Below are 17257 nucleotides of genomic sequence, written 5' to 3'. Positions count from 1 at the left end.
TTTTTATAAAAAACTGTTTTTGCTTTGAGCTCAATTTCGAGTCTCATAACAAAGGGTTTTTGCTTTGTCATTATGGGGAATTGTGTGTAGATTGATGAAGGAAAAAAACGATTTAATACGTACCATTTAAATGTGGAAAAAGCCAAGAAGTCTGACTACTTTCCGAAGGCACTGTATGTCGCCTATGCATGGGACCGGCCCTGCTCTAAGCTTCAGACCAAAACTCAATTCAAGCTTCAAATAAACCTGCCAGGGACCTTGATCTACACATCTCTCCATCCATCTGTTACCTTAAATGCACACTTATTTAGTTTGTGCCAATAACCTAGAGACATGAATCTGAGGGTATATCGGGTTAGGTTCCTTGTTCCTGTCAATCATTGGCTTATTGGTGAAATCAGCAGTCAGGCAATATCTTCTTTAAGTAAATCAATCAAGGGATTTTATGATGGTTACCGAAATCCCTGTAAGTTATAGATCTCATTTTCATATTTCCTTTATCTCGTGTTTATCATAGTAACACAACACAAAGCCTTTTTAAGAGCCATTTGCTAATGTCCACCTTACATTTTCATTCACTGCATAATGTTATGATAGACGCTCAATAAATGCAATGCATATTTTTTTTTAAACTAAGCTGGGAGCACTTATGGAGCGAACTCTTCCTCCACATCACACGATTGCGCTGGGGAGCAAACACTGCTTAAAGTAGGTCTTTCACACAGTGGAGGAGCTTTTTAATGAGGAAAAGGAAGGTGTAATGGCACAATAAAATACATAAAATGCACCTTTATTTTATTTCCATTGCATTAGGCACAGTGACTGGCGTCAGCAAGTACTCAGTAAACACAGTCACACCAGTTGGTGAGCGTGTGTGTGTGTGTGTGTGTGGGGGGGGGGGGGGGGGGGGGTAAAGATGTGTCCACTTTTATTTGAACAGTGAGATAAAATCCTGTGTGTTTTGCCTTGTTGGCAATGCTTGTAGGGGATTCTGGCTCTGAAGTAAAATTATTACAATTATCTCGTTACTCAATAGATTTGTATCGGGTGACTGGTGCTTTTGACCAGGTTATCGATTTTACATATACACAGAGTATATTTGCCTGTAAGATAAGCAAGACTCATTGTTACAGAGGCTATATATGGAGGCTACATGGAACAATACATTTTCCCCTTGGGAGTAATGTAATTTGTTTTCACTTCAGTGGTGAGCGCGCAATCGTAGGATGCTGCGATTTACTGTCCAATCAGATGCAGTGTCATAGCTTTCTATAGAAACTACTAGATTTCTACAATCTTAGAAAAAAAGGTGCTATCTAGAACCTAAAAGAGTTCTACCAGCTGTCCCCACAGGATAACCCTCTACATGGAACCCAAAAGAGTTGTACCTGGAATCAAATAGGGTTCTACCTGGAACCAAAAAGAGTTCTATTGGGACAGGCGAAGAACCCTTTTGGAACCCTTTTCTAGCGTTATGTGACTTGCTGTATAATGCACTCTCCTCAACAGGACTCACTTAAATAACCACACACAATGACAACATGGCTTATTAAGGTATTTTAATAACCTGACATGGAAACACACAAGGGACCAGCGTTTGAAAACATGACACAATTGGAGGAATACTGCACTTCATAAGAGAGAGAATACATTCCCGACGTCTCACACTGACATACAGTAGTTGCATTAACTCAGTAGTGGTTGGCCAGCAATACCAAATATTGAGTCATACAGTATTGGACAGTGTCCAGGGGCAACATGGTTTCGGTCATAATCTGTCAGCATATGACAGGTGCTCAGTAGATCAGACCATTCATTTATATCGTCATACATTTTCAATTCTGAAAGACTATTAGCCTACAGGAAAGAGCCTCAGAGGTAACGTGTACAAAACGTGTCCACCAACAACAGCTATGTGATAAGTAAACAAAAGCTCAATTGCTAGGCGTGATTTAATGCCAGTTTGCTGTTGCCCTTTCAGGCTCAAGAAGTCTCCCCCTAAAGAAAGAAAAGCTATTTCTAGTCAGTGCAACCATTTCCAATATTTCTGTAGAATTTATTTTACAGGTGAAGGGAACATGCTTTTGTCCTGGTCCCTCACTTCTCCCCCTCCTAGTTGATGATGTAGGTTGGGGTATCAGTAACTTGTCCACCATGGAGATAACTATGTCATGAGACCTCTGTGAGTTCTATTGAGTGGTTAGGGCTGGTTAGTGTGGGGGACAGAGGCCTGACGTGCACAAAGGATATGTTCCCACTGTCCTTCACCTCCATCAACACGGTTGTAGTCTCAACCCCACTTTGGTCCGCACATCCCATGATGCATTGCTGCTGCTTGGGAGACACCGGGGCATCGCCTTTGTTGTGTCCGTTTTCAATGGAGCTGATTGGTGCAGGGTCTGACTGTTGTGGTGACCATTGGCAGGAGTCAGAGTAAGCTTCTTTCCCAGCTCTATGAGTCTCTATGGGGGTCCGAGTGGGGCTGGGTTTGGGGCTGGACTCCAGGGAATAACTGTTCCCCATGGTGCCACACGAGCTGTCCACCATGCTGATGCGAGTAGAGGCACGCGTGATACTGCTGCTGCTACCCAGCCCTCTGCCACCCCCTCCCCCAGCTCCATGCCCCTCCCAGTGCCCCAGGATGTGCTTGCGCAGGATCCTGCGGAAGGTGTGGCGGAATTCCCGGATGCGATATGCATAGATGAAGGGGTTGACCACGGAGTTGGCGTGGGACAGGATGATGGCGATGTTCATCACCCAGACGTGCGGGCGCCCACAGTCCTGGCAGAACAGGTTGAAGCAATTGATGATGTGAAGGGGCAACCAGCAGAGGGCGAATAGCCCCACGATGATGGCCAGAGACTTGGCTGCGTGGACCTCCTTCTGCAGGGTGGAGCGGGACGATGTGGACGATGAGCATGCCCCAGGGGCGTGCATGTGAGCCAGCTTCAGGTCCATCAGTCTCAGCTGGCGCCGCGCCGCCATGAAGATGCGGGCGTAGATGACCAGCATGGCTAGCAGGGGCACCAGCACACAACCGAAGAAGTTGAAGTAGACCATATATTCCAGGGTGACCACACCCTCGAACAGGCACTCTGTCATGCCTTCGGGGCACGAGCTGCTGTTGGTGCCGTTGACACCCCTGTTCCAGCCCAGCATGGGCGTGAGGCCGATGCCCACAGAGAGAACCCAGCACACTGCGATAATGCCCTTTGCCCTCCCGGACGTCACAAGACTGTTATACCTAGAGGATCACGTGAAAACATGAGAGGAATTCAGATAGGCATTTTGTATTGTTACATGACACAGAAATGCTCCCAGGATGAGAGGGCTCCTCTATTCAGGTTCAGACACTCCCAGTAACACTCAATAAGAAAGCAAGTTCACTTTTCCTGGACCCAACCAATGAATTTTACTTCCTGTAATCAGAGAGCTTAGAGAACGTATGGGACAGACTTCAGAGGGTAAAAAGCCTTTTTCCCGAGAACATACTAGTATTTGCATATATAGCAGTAAGCTCTTGGAAACTGAGTCCATTGTTTGGGAGACTCGACCAGTCATGCCATACTAGGAGATGGAGCAGTGGATATCAGGTCATGTACTACATGTAGATTTAAGAAAGCATTTCCTACCTGTATTGTGATTTAGGGATCATTGCACAAAAGCCTATCTATAGTCTGATGTAAGTCTTCTTGGCGTTGCTTTGTTTCTGCATCAGACATTAGACAAATGGAAATCAGTGTCATGAACAATGTATCAGGCTATATTAGTTTTGCTGTCTGTCTTCTTCCATTGGTCATGTCTAAACCAGAGTTCATAATGTACACCAGGGTGGAAGTCAGAAGGCAGCGCCACAGGCACATGACCCTGTTGTTTGTGGTTATGGGGGTGGGTTTGGGGGTCCAGTGGGGATTTAGTCCTCTTTGACTGAGACCTCTGTGGACCAGGGTGGCGGCAAGTTTATTAAGCCCCTTGGATCTATGGTCATTGGCACCAAAGCTCCGGCTCCAATGGAAGCTCAATCATATCCACACACACACACACACACACACACACACCCTTGCTGGGCCCTTTTGCAATAAACACCTGCTTTAGGACTTTTCCATGAAAGCAATGCCTTCCCACTGGAGAATCAAAATTTCAATTGCGACTGTGACCAAACAGTGCCTTTGATTCCCCACACATTTGTAGTATGAAGCATTAATGCGTGTCTTAATATTTCACTCTAGTAAAGAAAAGGGATTTGCAAGCTGAACTATTTGGTTGTTGCCAAGTTGTTTGCCGGTTGAGTTTTTTGATTGTAGTCTGATGGAAACAGGGTTGGGTAGGTTACTTTCTATGGGTTCTATTTTCGTCTCGTTAAGGCGGCGCTCATGTCAAAAGTACGTTAGCTTGCAAATTCGTCATGTCAAAACTGGCGCACTGGCATTTTCCAGACCTAATGCCAGGTTCGGGAATTGATCTGTCTTATATCAGCTTAGATGGACTGGTTGGAAATATTTGAGGTGTGTCCTTAAAAACGTGATCCGAAGTTCTAATTTCAGGCAGCGATGGTAGGGATATATAAGACCAAACAAAAACTGTGTTTAGAGGTAACGCAGTTGGTTATGCCTTGAATATTGAGAGTGGAAACACAGCCTATCCATCCATGACGCACACTGTCCATATTCGCATGGAACAAGCGTAGACTAATGTGCCTTTGATGCATGTGTACGTTGTATTTAGTTAAAATACCCAATGTAATCACGAAGTAGTCAATACTGTCCATAAAGGGTTTGGCTCCTGAGACCGCTTGGAAATACATCTTAAATCACCAAAGATTTATAAAAATATCAAGTTTGAGAGGAGTAAAACAGTGAGCTGACATTCCCTTTTTATCTATGCATTGTGGGCAGGCCCACATTATTTTAGCCATGCAGGTCCCGTTTTGGATGTGCGTAAAACCTCCATAGTCTGCGTTCTTTTAGTATTATATGCCCACAGGGGAAAATGATGGTGTAGCCTATTTAAAACAAGTTGTTGTTTTGTTTTGTTTCAAATTTGATTAGAATGGCAGGAAATAACCCTTAACAAATGTTCAAAGTTACATATTTGTCCCTTATACAAGCTTGAGTGCCTTATTAACCAAACATTATATAGCGTCCTAATAAACTAGCTATCTCGATTTTTATTGCTGGAAATTTATTGCAGTTAATGTTGCTAATGACTGGTGTTGAGCAGATAGCATTATCTACCTGTCATCACACCCTGATGGAGAACTGGACAACAGAAAAATAACAACGCTCTCTCACTCGCTAAAGCAAAGAGTGTCAGAAGCACACTTGACAGGCTCTTCCGGCAGCGCAAATGGAGACAATTCAGGCTGAGGATTGAGTTTGGCAGATCCTAATCTGCTACACAAGTCACAGACCAGTATAGAATAGAAGAGGCACATGGGACATTCCACATTCAACACATTATAAAAGATCATTAGACATAACTAATAAAGACAACAAATAATTGTCTTAATTATTAACTCATCTGACCCTACTGGACATCCACAAAAATATTGTTTATTTCAGTTATTGTTATGTATAAACAATCTCCAATTGCTACTAAAGGCAAGACTAATTAAAACACGTTCCTACATTCTTTGGGGAAACTGACTATTGATTGAAGAGGGATGACAATGCTCTGTGTCCACCCCGTCACACTGACAGAGAGGCTACGTGAGCTGATGCACGTTTCTGCTAAGGTGATCCGGGGCTGTTTAAGGTGAGAACACTGGCCTCTCTATCGATACGGTGCCTGGGCCTGCCCCTTCACCGCTCTCCCTTGGTGTTGATTTACCAGGAGGATAACGATCAAAGCCTTCAGTCCTTTCAGTCCTTCCAACAGCACACAAACACTAACCCAATGAAGCCTGTGGAGACATTTACCTGTGTCTGCCCTGCGCTGGGGAGATGAACCCTAATCCAATAACCTCACTGTAATTCAATGTGTTTTGATACACAAATGCATTTTGTTGTGCGTCACTTAGATCACAGCCAAGATCTAACAGGTCTGAGGATCTGCCTTTGGTGTTCTGCAAATAAGACAGCGTATTAAACATGGATGATACCTGTTTATGTTTCATTGTTGGTTTCTAGAAAAAGACCAGGAACAGAGTGTCACCACCATCCTCAGCCCAGTCCCCCTCCCTCCAATCCCCTCCCTCTCCTCCCCTGCTAAGATCACCTGAGGGGGCTCTTGATGGCGATGTAGCGGTCCACAGCGATGGCCAGCAGGCTGAAGATTGAGCTCTGGGTGAGCACCAGTACGAAGCAGGCGATGAACAGGCAGCCGTGGAAGTTGGCACAGAAGCCCGTGCTGATGGTGATGGCGAAGGGGATGGCCAGCAAGCCCACAGCGATATCTGCCACTGCCAGGGACACCACAAAGTAGTTGGTGATGCTCTGCAAGGTGCTGTTGAGGCACACGGCCCAGCAGACCAGCATGTTACCGGTCACGGCCAGAAAGGCTATGACCAGCTCCAGGGCGATGTAGACAAGGGAGGCATTGTTCAGCATGGTGGGGCTGGGGTCACGTTGAAGGTCACAGCCAGAGTCTGAGTCAGGTAGCAGGGAAGGGGCTTCTTCGTCTCTACACGCATCGCTACACGTGCAGACACTCCCCCTCCAACAGCAAGCCTCACACACACACACACACGCACACGCACACACACACACACACACACAGGTGAGGTGCTATTGCAGTGCTGCCAGGGACTGTTCTTTCAGTGATTAGCAGGACCCACCACCACTAACCACTTCCTGTTTATAAACCCGACACTCAGGCAATGGTGCCACTGCCAAACACAGAGCAAATGAAGAAGTGAGTTGAGATTCACTCTAATGTATTGTCACTCTACAGAAGGTTATTTGGTTCTCTTCTTCTTCCACTTCTTCTGTCCAATCGTGCTTTCTGTTGCTAACTTCAGCAGCCTCCTCAGTGGCTGGACACTGGGAGTGGGCGGGGTGTTGCCGTGGCCAACCCACTTTCACATGAAGATCCGTGTCCTAAGGAGACAGAAAGAGAGAGAGGAGAGAGTGTGAGAGAGAGAGAGAACAATCTCATTACAAGTCCCTGTACAAACAGGTTAACTCACACACCCCAGGCCACAACAGCAATCTGTCTTCCAAAGCAGATTGCTGTTGTGGCCTGGGGTGTGTGAGTTATGTTAATTCTATATCATTAACATGGCTGTGCTTGTTCTATTCAAGGTGTGGTCGTCTTCTCCAAAGTATTTACTATTGTCAGTCAGGTTATTCTAAATCTAAAGCAATTGTTGGCATTTGGTAGCCTGGCGGGTAGAAGTGTTGGGCCAGTAACAGAAAGGATTGAATCCCCAAGGTAAAAATCTGTCATTCTGCCCCTGAGCAAGGGGCACCTGCATTGCTTGCTGTTTGGGGTTTTAGGCTGGGTTTCTGTACAGCACTTTGAGATATCAGCTGATGCACGAAGGGCTATATAAATACATTTGATTTGATTTAACCCACTGTTCACTATGTCGATGAAGGCAGCCCCCTGCACCTCTCTGATTCAGAGGGGTTGGGTTAAATGCAGAAGACACATTTCAGTTGAATGCGTTCAGTTGTACAACTGACGAGGTATCCCCCCTTTCCTTCCTGTTGCCAGTACAAACCCCTAAACAAGGAGAGATTTAAATGTGGGCTAGTCTATTGAGTTTAATGAGTTCCACAGGACAGTGCCAATTATTACTGTGTATCAGCCTTTATACAAACCTTGATGATTGAGGTCAGGAAAATTGTACAATATTTCAAAAGAACCGTTTTGAACGAACATACACCTCTGGATCTGTATAAATGGATATTACCACTTGAATGTTCAGCATGATGACAGAACAGTAGACAGAGGGAAACTATGACGCGGTATGAGAGGAAGCATTTCTAATGTGAAAACACTGCTATTCCCTTACTGATAATATGCAGGGGTCTATTCCTCTCTTCTGTTTATAGTAAGTAGCTCGTTGCTATCAGGCCCTCTTGGCTACCCTCTTGAATATCTTCTTGGCTATCAACCCTCTTGGGAACCCTCTTGGCTATAAAGTTTAGACAAAGATTAGACAGCTTGTTCCCCTGGAACCCATTGAACTCTGTGTTGGCAGCCATGTCTGAGAACGTGGCAGAGCGAACATTAAAAAAAGCGTGCCTTTAATCAGAGTGAATGCTCTTTAATCCTGGCCCAAAGGGTCAAAGGGGCCGTTTCTTACACCTCACCCCCTCCCTCACCCTGCAACCCCATGTGCCCCTCTGGAGTGATATAAGGACAGTGGAATCTAGGGAGAGGGGGGCAAAGGGTCGTAATAGGGGTGCTGGTCCGGGAAAGAATTCCTTGAGAGTAAGTTAGTGGGCAGACAGACAGGCAGATCACGGGAGCTGATAAATGGAAGCTGACATTTCCACAACCTGGTCTTTTAAACTACAATGACACATCATACCATGGGCTCTTCCTTCTGAAGTGTACTGAGGGCAATTTGTGGGGTTTGAAGGCAAAGTGCATGTCCTATAGACACTGAGTGTACAAAACACTAGGAACACCTTCTTAATATTGAGTTGCACCCCCTTTTGCCCTCAGAACAGCCTCAATTCGTCGGAGCAGGGCTCTACAAGGTGTTGAAACCATTCCAGAGGGATGCTGGCCCATGTTGACTCCAATGCTTCCCACAGTTGTGTCAAGTTGGCTGGATATAATTTGGGTCGAGGACCATTCTTGATACACACGGGAAACTGTTGAGCGTGGGTTAAACCCAGCAGTTTAGCAGTGTTGCAATTCGTGACACAAACCGGTGTGCCTGGCACCTACCTCCATGCCCCGTTCAAAGGCACTTAAATATTTTGTCTTGCCCATTAACGCTCTGAATAGCACACACACACAATCCATGTCTCAACTGTCTCAAGGCTTATAAATATTTTTTAACCTGTCTCCTCCTCTTCATCTACACTGATTGAGGATCATAGATAAGGGATCATAGATTTCACTTGGATTCACCTGGTCAGAGCAGGTGTGCAAAATGGAAAGAGCAGGTGTGCAAAATGTTTTGTCCATACATATTTAGGCAACATGACAGACGAATATCTACATCCACTATATATACAAAAATATGTGGCCGCCACTTCAAATTAGTGGATTCGGCTAATTCAGCCACACCCATTGCTAACAGGTGTATAAATCGAGCATACAGCCATGCAATCTCCATAGACAAACATTGACTGTAGAAACGCCTTACTGAAGAGCTCAGCGACCTTCAACGTGGCACCGTCATAGGATGCCACCTTTCCAACAAGTCAGTTTGTCAAATGTCTGCCCTGCTAGAGCTGCCCCGGTCAACTGTAAGAGCTGTTATTGTAAAGAAACGTCTAGGAGCAACAACGGTTCAGCTCCAAAGTAGTAGGCCACACAAGCTCACAGAACGGGATGCTGAGTGCTGAAGTGCATTGCGCATAAAAATCGTGGAGTTCCAAACTGCCTTTGGAAGCAATGTCAACACAAGAACTGTTCGTCGGGAGCTTCATGAAACAGGTTTCCATGGCCAAGCAGCCGCACACAAGCCTAAGATCACCATGCGCAATGCAAAGCGTCGGCTGAAGTGGTGTAAAGACGCCATTGGACTCTGGAGCAGTGGAAACACGTTCTCTGGAGTGATGAATCACGCTTCACCATCTGGCAGTCTGACGGACGAATCAGGGTTTGGTGGATGCCAGGAGAACGCTACCTGCCCTAATGCATAGTGCCAACTGTAAAGTTTGGTGGAGGAGGAATAATGGTCTAGGGCTGTTTTTCATGGTTCGTGCTAGGCCCCCTAGTTCCAGTGAAGGGAAATCTTAACTCGACAGCATACAATTATATTCTAGATGATTCTGTGCTTCCAACTTTGTGGCAACAGTTTGGGGAAGGCTCTTTCTTGTTTCAGAATGACAATGCCCCTGTTCACAAACCGAGGTCCATACAGAAATAGTTTGTTGAGATCGGTGTGGAAGAATTTGACTGGCCTGCACAGAGCCTTGATCTCAACTCCATCGAACACCTTTGGGATGAATTGGAATGCCGACTGCGTGCCAGGCCTAATCGCCCAACATCCGTGCCCAACCTCACTAATGCCCTTGTGATTGAATGGAACCAAGTCCCCACAGCAATGTTCCAACATCTAGTGGAAAGCCTTCCCAGAAAAGTGGAGTCTGTTATTAATGCCCATGATTTTGGAATGAGATGTTCGACAAGCAGGTGTTCACATACTCTTGGTCCAGTAGTGTATTTAGGTGACATGATAATAGAGGCATACAGTACCAGTCAAAAGTTTGTACACACCTGTGCACACCATTTTTCTTTATTTTTTACAATTTTCTACATTGCAGAACAATAGTGAAGACACTAAAAACTATGAACTAACACATATGAATCATGTAGTAACCAAAAGTGTTAAGCAAATCATGCCTTGATGACAGCTTTTCAGACTCTTGGCATTCTCTCAACCAGCCTCATGAGATAGTCACCTGGAGGGCATTTCAATTAACAGGAATGCCTTGTTAAAATGTCATTTGTGGAATTTCTTTCCTTCTTAATGCATTTGAGATAATCAGTTGTGTTGTGACAAGGTAGGGGTGGTATATAGAAGACAGGTAAAAGACCAAGTCCATATTATGGCAAGAACAGCTCAAATAAGCAAAGAGAAATGACAGTCCACCATTACTTTAAGACATGAATGTCAGTCAATCTGGAAAATGTCAAGAACTTTTAAAGTGTCTTCAAGTGCAGTCGCAAAAACCATCAAGCACTAGGATGAAACTTGCTCTCATGAGGACTGCCACAGGAATGGAAGACCCAGAGTTACCTCTGCTGCAGAGGATAAGTTCATGAGAGTTACCAGCCTCAGAAATTGCAGCACAAATAAAGCATTCACAGAGTTCAAGTAACAGACAAATCTCAAGTTCAACTGTTCAGAGGGGACTGCGTGAATCAGGCCTATTCGAATTGCTGCAAAGAAACTACTACTAAAGGACACCAATAACTTTTAAAGTTACTTCTTTGCTCGCTTTCAGGACAATACAGTGCCACTGACACGGCCCGCTACCAAAACCTGCGGACTCACCTTCACTGCAGCCGACGTGAGTAAAACATTAAAACGTGTTAACCCTCGCAAGGCTGCAGGCCCAGACGGCATCCCCAGCCGCGTCCTCATATCAGCGCAGACCAGCTGGCTGGTGTGTTTCAAGAGGGCCACCATTGTTCCTGTTTCCAAGAAAGCTAAGGTAACTGAGCTAAACGACTACCGCCCCGTAGCACTCACTTCCGTCATCATGAAGTGCTTTGAGAGACTAGTCAAGGACCATATCACCTCCACCCTACCTGACACCCTAGACCCACTCCAATTTGCTTACCGCCCCAATAGGTCCACAGACGACGCAATCGCAACCACACTGCACACTTCACTAACCCATCTGGACAAGAGGAATACCTATGTGAGAATGCTGTTCATCGACTACAGCTCAGCATTTAACACCATAGTACCCTCCAAACTCGTCATCAAGCTCGAGACCCTGGGTCTCGACCCCGCCCTGTGCAACTGGGTACTGGACTTCCTGACGGGCCGCCCCCAGGTGGTGAGGGTAGGTAACAACATCTCCACCCCGCTGATCCTCAACACTGGGGCCTCACAAGGGTGTGTTCTGAGCTCTCTCCTGTACTCCCTGTTTACCCACGACTGCGTGGCCATGCACGCCTCCAACTCAATCATCAAGTTTGCAGACGACACTACAGTGGTAGGCCTGATTACCAACAATGACGAGACGGCATACAGGGAGGAGGTGAGGGCCCTCGGAGTATGGTGTCAGGAAAATAACCTCACACTCAACGTCAACAAAACTAAGGAGATGATTGTGGACTTCAGAAAACAGCAGAGGGAGCACCCCCCTATCCACATCGACGGAACAGTAGTGGAGAGGGTAGAAAGTTTTAAGTTCCTCGGCGTACACATCACGGACAAACTGAATTGGTCCACCCACACAGACAGCGTGGTGAAGAAGGCGCAGCAGCGCCTCTTCAACCTCAGGAGGCTGAAGAAATTCGGCTTGTCACCAAAAGCACTCACAAACTTTTACAGATGCACAATCGAGCGCATCCTGCCGGGCCGCCTGGTACGGCAACTGCTCCGCCCACAACCGTAAGGCTCTCCAGAGGGTAGTGAGGTCTGCACAACGCATCACCGGGGGCAAACTACCTGCCCTCCAGGACACCTACACCCCCCGATGTCACAGGAAGGCCATAAAGATCAAGGACAACAACCACCCGAGCCACTGCCTGTTCACCCTGCTATCATCCAGAAGGCGAGGTCAGTACAGGTGCATCAAAGCAGGGACCGAGAGACTGAAAAACAGCTTCTATCTCAAGGCCATCAGACTGTTAAACAGCCACCACTAACATTGAGTGGCTACTGCCATACATGTTAAAAATGTATCACAAGCCACTTTAAACAATGCCACTTAATATAATGTTTACATACCCTACATTACACATCTCATATGTATATACTGTACTCTATACCACCTACTGCATCTTGCCATCTTTATGTAATACATGTATCACTAGCCACTTTAAACAATGCCACTTAATATACTGTTTACATACCCTACATTACTCATCTCATATGTATATACTGTACTCTATACCATCTACTGCATTTTGCCTATGCCGTTCTGTACCATCACTCATTCATATATGTTATGTACATATTCTTTATCCCTTTACACTTGTGTGTATAAGGTAGTAGTTGTGGAATTGTTAGGTTCGATTACTCGTTGGTTATTACTGCATTGTCGGAACTAGAAGCACAAGCATTTCGCTACACTCACATTAACATCTGTTAACCATGTGTATGTGACAAATACAATTAGATTTGATTTTAAAAGAAGAACAGACTTGCTCTGGCCAAGAAACACGAGCAATGGACATTACACCGGTGGAAATCTGTCCTTTGGTCTGATGAGTCCAACTTTTTAGTTTTTTTGTTTCCAACCACTATGTCTTTGTGGTGAGATGCAGAGTAGGTGAACGGATGATCTCTGCATGTGTGGTTCCCACCGTGAAGCATAGAGGAGGAGATGTGATGGTGTGGGGGTGCATATCTGGTGACACTGTCTGTGATTTATTTAGAATTCATGGCACACTTAACCAACATGACTACCACAGCGATATGCCCTCCCATCTGGTTTGTGTTTAGTGGGAGTATCATTTGTTTTTTTAATGGGACAATGACCCAACAAACATCCAGGCTGTTTAAGGGCTATTTGACCAAGAAGGAGAATGATGGAGTGCTGCATCAGATGACCTGGCCTCCACAATCACCCGACCTCAACCCAATTGAGATGGTTTGGGATGAGTTGGACCGCAGCCAACAAGTGCTCAGTATAAGTGGGAACTTCTTAAATGCTGTTGGAAAAGCATTCCAGGTGAAGCTGGTTGAGAAAGCTTTCATCAAGGTAAAGGGTGGCTACTTTGAAGAATCTCAAATATAAAATATATTTAGATTTGTTTAACACTTTTTTTGGTTACTTCATGATTCCAAACTTTTGACTGGTACGAAATGGGTGATAGACATCCACAAATGAATACATACCATACGAAATGTAACATATCATACTAAATGGAGTCTCTCAGATTTACATACAGAATAACACGAAATGCTCCGAGACCAGGTTGTCACTGGCCTTACCTACCCTCAGAGGCAGGAATAAGCTACATGCTTCACATGGATCATTAATGTGTTATATGATAAAGGTGGTGCAGGAATTTAAATGGGGATGCTTTTTTTCAGTTTGTTTGCTTGTACACTATGGCTGTCCCCATAGGAGATCCCTTTTTGTTTCCTGGTACAAGCCTTTTTGGTTCCAGGTAGGACCCTCTGTGTAAAGCATAAAAAAAAAAAACTGAAACCCAAAAGGGTTCTTCAAAGGGTTCTCCTTTGGGGACAGGCAAAGAACCGTTTTAGGTACTACATAGCACCTTTTTTCTAAGACTGCACATAGGTGTACTGTAATCTGAGTCAGTGTACAATGTATAGTGTGTAAATCGGCATTAATGTGCTTGTGTGTGTGTGTGGGGGGGGGGGGGGGGGGGGGATGTGTGTGCGCGGGCCCTGAAGGACGTGATAAGCTTTGCACATCCTTTGGAAGGACTGTATTGCAGACCTGTCAATCAAAGGACCAGTTGGAGAGGACCACCACAGAGAATGAAAACAAATTACAGGAATGTTGCTGTTGGCCATACCACTATGTGAATTGCTGATGTAAGGAGAATAAGGGCTTGACTACATCTTTGTCCTGAAATACAGACACAAACTACGCCGGGGTGCCGGGGTAATTTATGGTTGGTGTAACAGTGATGGTAATTCATAGTTGGTGTAACAGTGAGGGTAATTGATGGTTGTTGTAACTGAGAGCTTGCCGTGGAATAGGTCTTTGAGGTTGTGAGCTAGAGTCGAGACTACATAGCCCAAAACAAACGACCAATCAGCATCTGCATTATAGCCAGGTGATGCAGATAATATTCATTCTCAGGATAAAGTTTTTCAATATGTTTACATAATCAACATATTTCTATATTGATAGATAGCAGGGTAGGGGTCAATTCCAATTTCAGCTCAGTCAATTCAGGAAGACTGCAAGAAGTAGGTTTGTTGATCATGTTAGTTACTATAGGTAGTAATTGAGTTATGAAGTTTATTTCCTTTCAGTTTCAATTTAGTTGACTAATTTAATGAGGAGGGAACAAGTAAATTAAACCACCAAAACTATTGCGTCTAACCTGAAATAAATGGACACAAAAAGAAACTCGAACATTTCACAATTTAGACAATTATATTTCACCTTAATTAAATTAAGAGCCACTTTGAGATTTGGGACATTTGAATCCTTTTCGACCAATAGTTATTCCGATTACCCTTTATGATTAACCATACAGTGAAAGTAAAACATTTAAATAATACTTGCCTTTTTGTCTTGTCAAGACACACACTGACGCAAATGCACAACATATGTTCAAGCCTTCTCTCCATAGGCTACAAGCGTATTCATAGTATTCACATAATCCATGCTTCTTCAAAATTTGAAAGTTTGTCTATAGGAAAATATGCCTGTAAATGATATAGATGTTCCGCCTGTTGGAGAGGTTTCGGTCTTGATGCACTCAGAAGCTAGAACAGGAAAACGCGGTTGCATGCTCTGATTAACGCGCGGTTCTGAAGACGTGCAATACATCACTTTCTTACAGGTCGTCAAGAGGAGGTGGGATTTAGGCAGCTCAGCTATGTGTGTGTGACGTAACTATTGGTCTGTTATAATTGTACATTTACTTCAGAATAGCTGTACCTGGACCAGTTTTAATGATGAGCAGATTTCATTGATACATGTTGAAGTTGATCGTGGCTGAAAAGCCTTGCGGTTGCGATAAACGTCAATCCCCAAAGTGACATCAGAGTCCACAGAAATTCTACGGATCTGTTGCTAAAATTAGACCATGGTAAAAGTCTATCCATTGTTACTGTACAACCATCATATGAACACTAATCTATCTAATAGTATAAACCTGGCATATGACCACTAATCTAGCCCTTTACTGTGGTAGGGGTAATCTATAACAGTTCTGGGGGTACCAGCTCACTGAGGTCTAGAGATCACTCAATGTATCTATTTTTTTTTATTAGTCATGCTTCGTAAACAACAGGTGTAGACTAACATTGAAATGTTTACTTATGGGCCTTTCCCAACAATGCAGAGAGATAATTGTTTTAAATAATAGAAAAATAATAATGCACAATTAGCTGGTTCCAGACTTGGTGCAACAGTACTGTTTGAGGTGTGGTAACAGCTGGAGTCTTTGACAATTTCTAGGGCCTTCCTCTGACACCGCCTGGTATAGAGGTCCTGGATGGCAAGGAGCTTGGCCCCTGTGATGTGCTGGGCAATACGCACTACCCTCTGCAGTGCCTTGCGGTCAGATGCCAAGACAAGCGCTGATGCAGCCGGTCAAGATCCTCTCAATGGTGCAGTTGAGTAACTTTTTGAGGATCTGAGGGCTCATGCTGAATCGTTTCCTGTAGTCCACGATCAGCTCCTTAGTCTTGCTGATGTTGAGGGAGAGGTTGTTGTCCTAGCACCACACTGCCAAGTCTCTGACCTCCTCCGTGTAAGCTGTCTCATCGTTGTCGGTGATCAGGGCTACCACCGTCGTGTCATCTGCAAACTTAATGATGGTATTGGAGTCGTGCACGGCCACGCAGTGGGGGGTGAACAGGGAGTACAGGAAGGGACTAAGCACGTACCCCTGAAGGGCCCCCGTGTTGAGGGTCAGAGTGGCAGATGTGTTGTTGCGTGTAGTGTTGTAGTGTTGAACGCTGACCTGAATGCAATGCTGTTTATTGACTACAGCTCAGCGTTCAACACCATAGTGCCCTCCAAGCTCATTGCTAAACTAAGGACCCTGGGATTAAACACCTCCCTCTGCAACTGGATCCTGGATGGGCAGCCCCCAGGTGTTCATTGACTCATGTAGGTGTTCCTTTTGTCCAGGTGGGAAAGGGCAGTCATCTGTCGATCTGTTGGGGCGGTATGCAAACTGTGAATGGTCCTGGTGCACCAAAGGAAAATGTTAAGGGAAGCCAGTTTGGATTTGGCTTCTCTCCTATCACATCGCATCAAGAGAAATACGTAATTAACAGAAACAACTTCAATTCTTGCATCTCGTTGTTGAATGCAGATAGGGATTTGGACTTCTGGTTTTACTTCATTCTCTGTACTGGCCAATGGTTATAGCAGTGATTCTGATACAACCATAAATTCATACATTGTGGCCCTGGACTGAGGGAATGAAAGTTTAATATGTAGCGAGCTAACATTTCCCATGAAAGGAAGTTAAGCTAGTGAGCAAGCATTTTAGCCAGGTAGCCTAGGGCAACAAAAAATACAAGTGTGTACTGTATGACAGAGTCATAGACCGTTTCATCAACGTGAAAGAGAGGAGGATGGCATTCTCTATAAGTAGGGTGAGTCAACATGTTTTTTCTACTTGCATGAACATATGCACACACTCACACAGCACACACGCACACACACACACACACAAATCAGAATCTTGGACAGCCACATCATATTTATTTTACGTTGATTGAACTAAATCATTTTTGGAATCTTTTAGTTGTCACTGTTTTAGACTAAGCAGAGGTGAT

At 44.8% G+C, this 17257-nt stretch overlaps 1 protein-coding gene across 1 annotated transcript; it reads right to left on the bottom strand.

The window, feature by feature from the left end:
* Nucleotides 1-1544: 1544 nt before the first annotated feature.
* Nucleotides 1545-15309, bottom strand: adora2ab (adenosine A2a receptor b). The gene is made up of 3 exons (XM_021590791.3): nucleotides 15024-15309; nucleotides 6217-7037; nucleotides 1545-3244 (listed from the first exon to the last, which is right to left on the bottom strand). Exons 2-3 carry the CDS (start codon nucleotides 6546-6548, stop codon nucleotides 2170-2172), a joined length of 1407 nt encoding a protein of 468 aa, XP_021446466.2. The 5' UTR covers nucleotides 6549-7037; nucleotides 15024-15309; the 3' UTR covers nucleotides 1545-2169.
* Between the last annotated feature and the right edge of the window lie 1948 nt (nucleotides 15310-17257).

The sequence above is a fragment of the Oncorhynchus mykiss genome, chromosome 29 (genome assembly GCF_057628025.1).
Source record: "Oncorhynchus mykiss isolate SJ-2025 chromosome 29, ASM5762802v1, whole genome shotgun sequence".
Lineage (NCBI taxonomy): Eukaryota > Metazoa > Chordata > Actinopteri > Salmoniformes > Salmonidae > Oncorhynchus > Oncorhynchus mykiss.
Note: the sequence above shows the minus strand (reverse complement) of the source record. Positions and strands in the feature narration are given on the sequence as shown.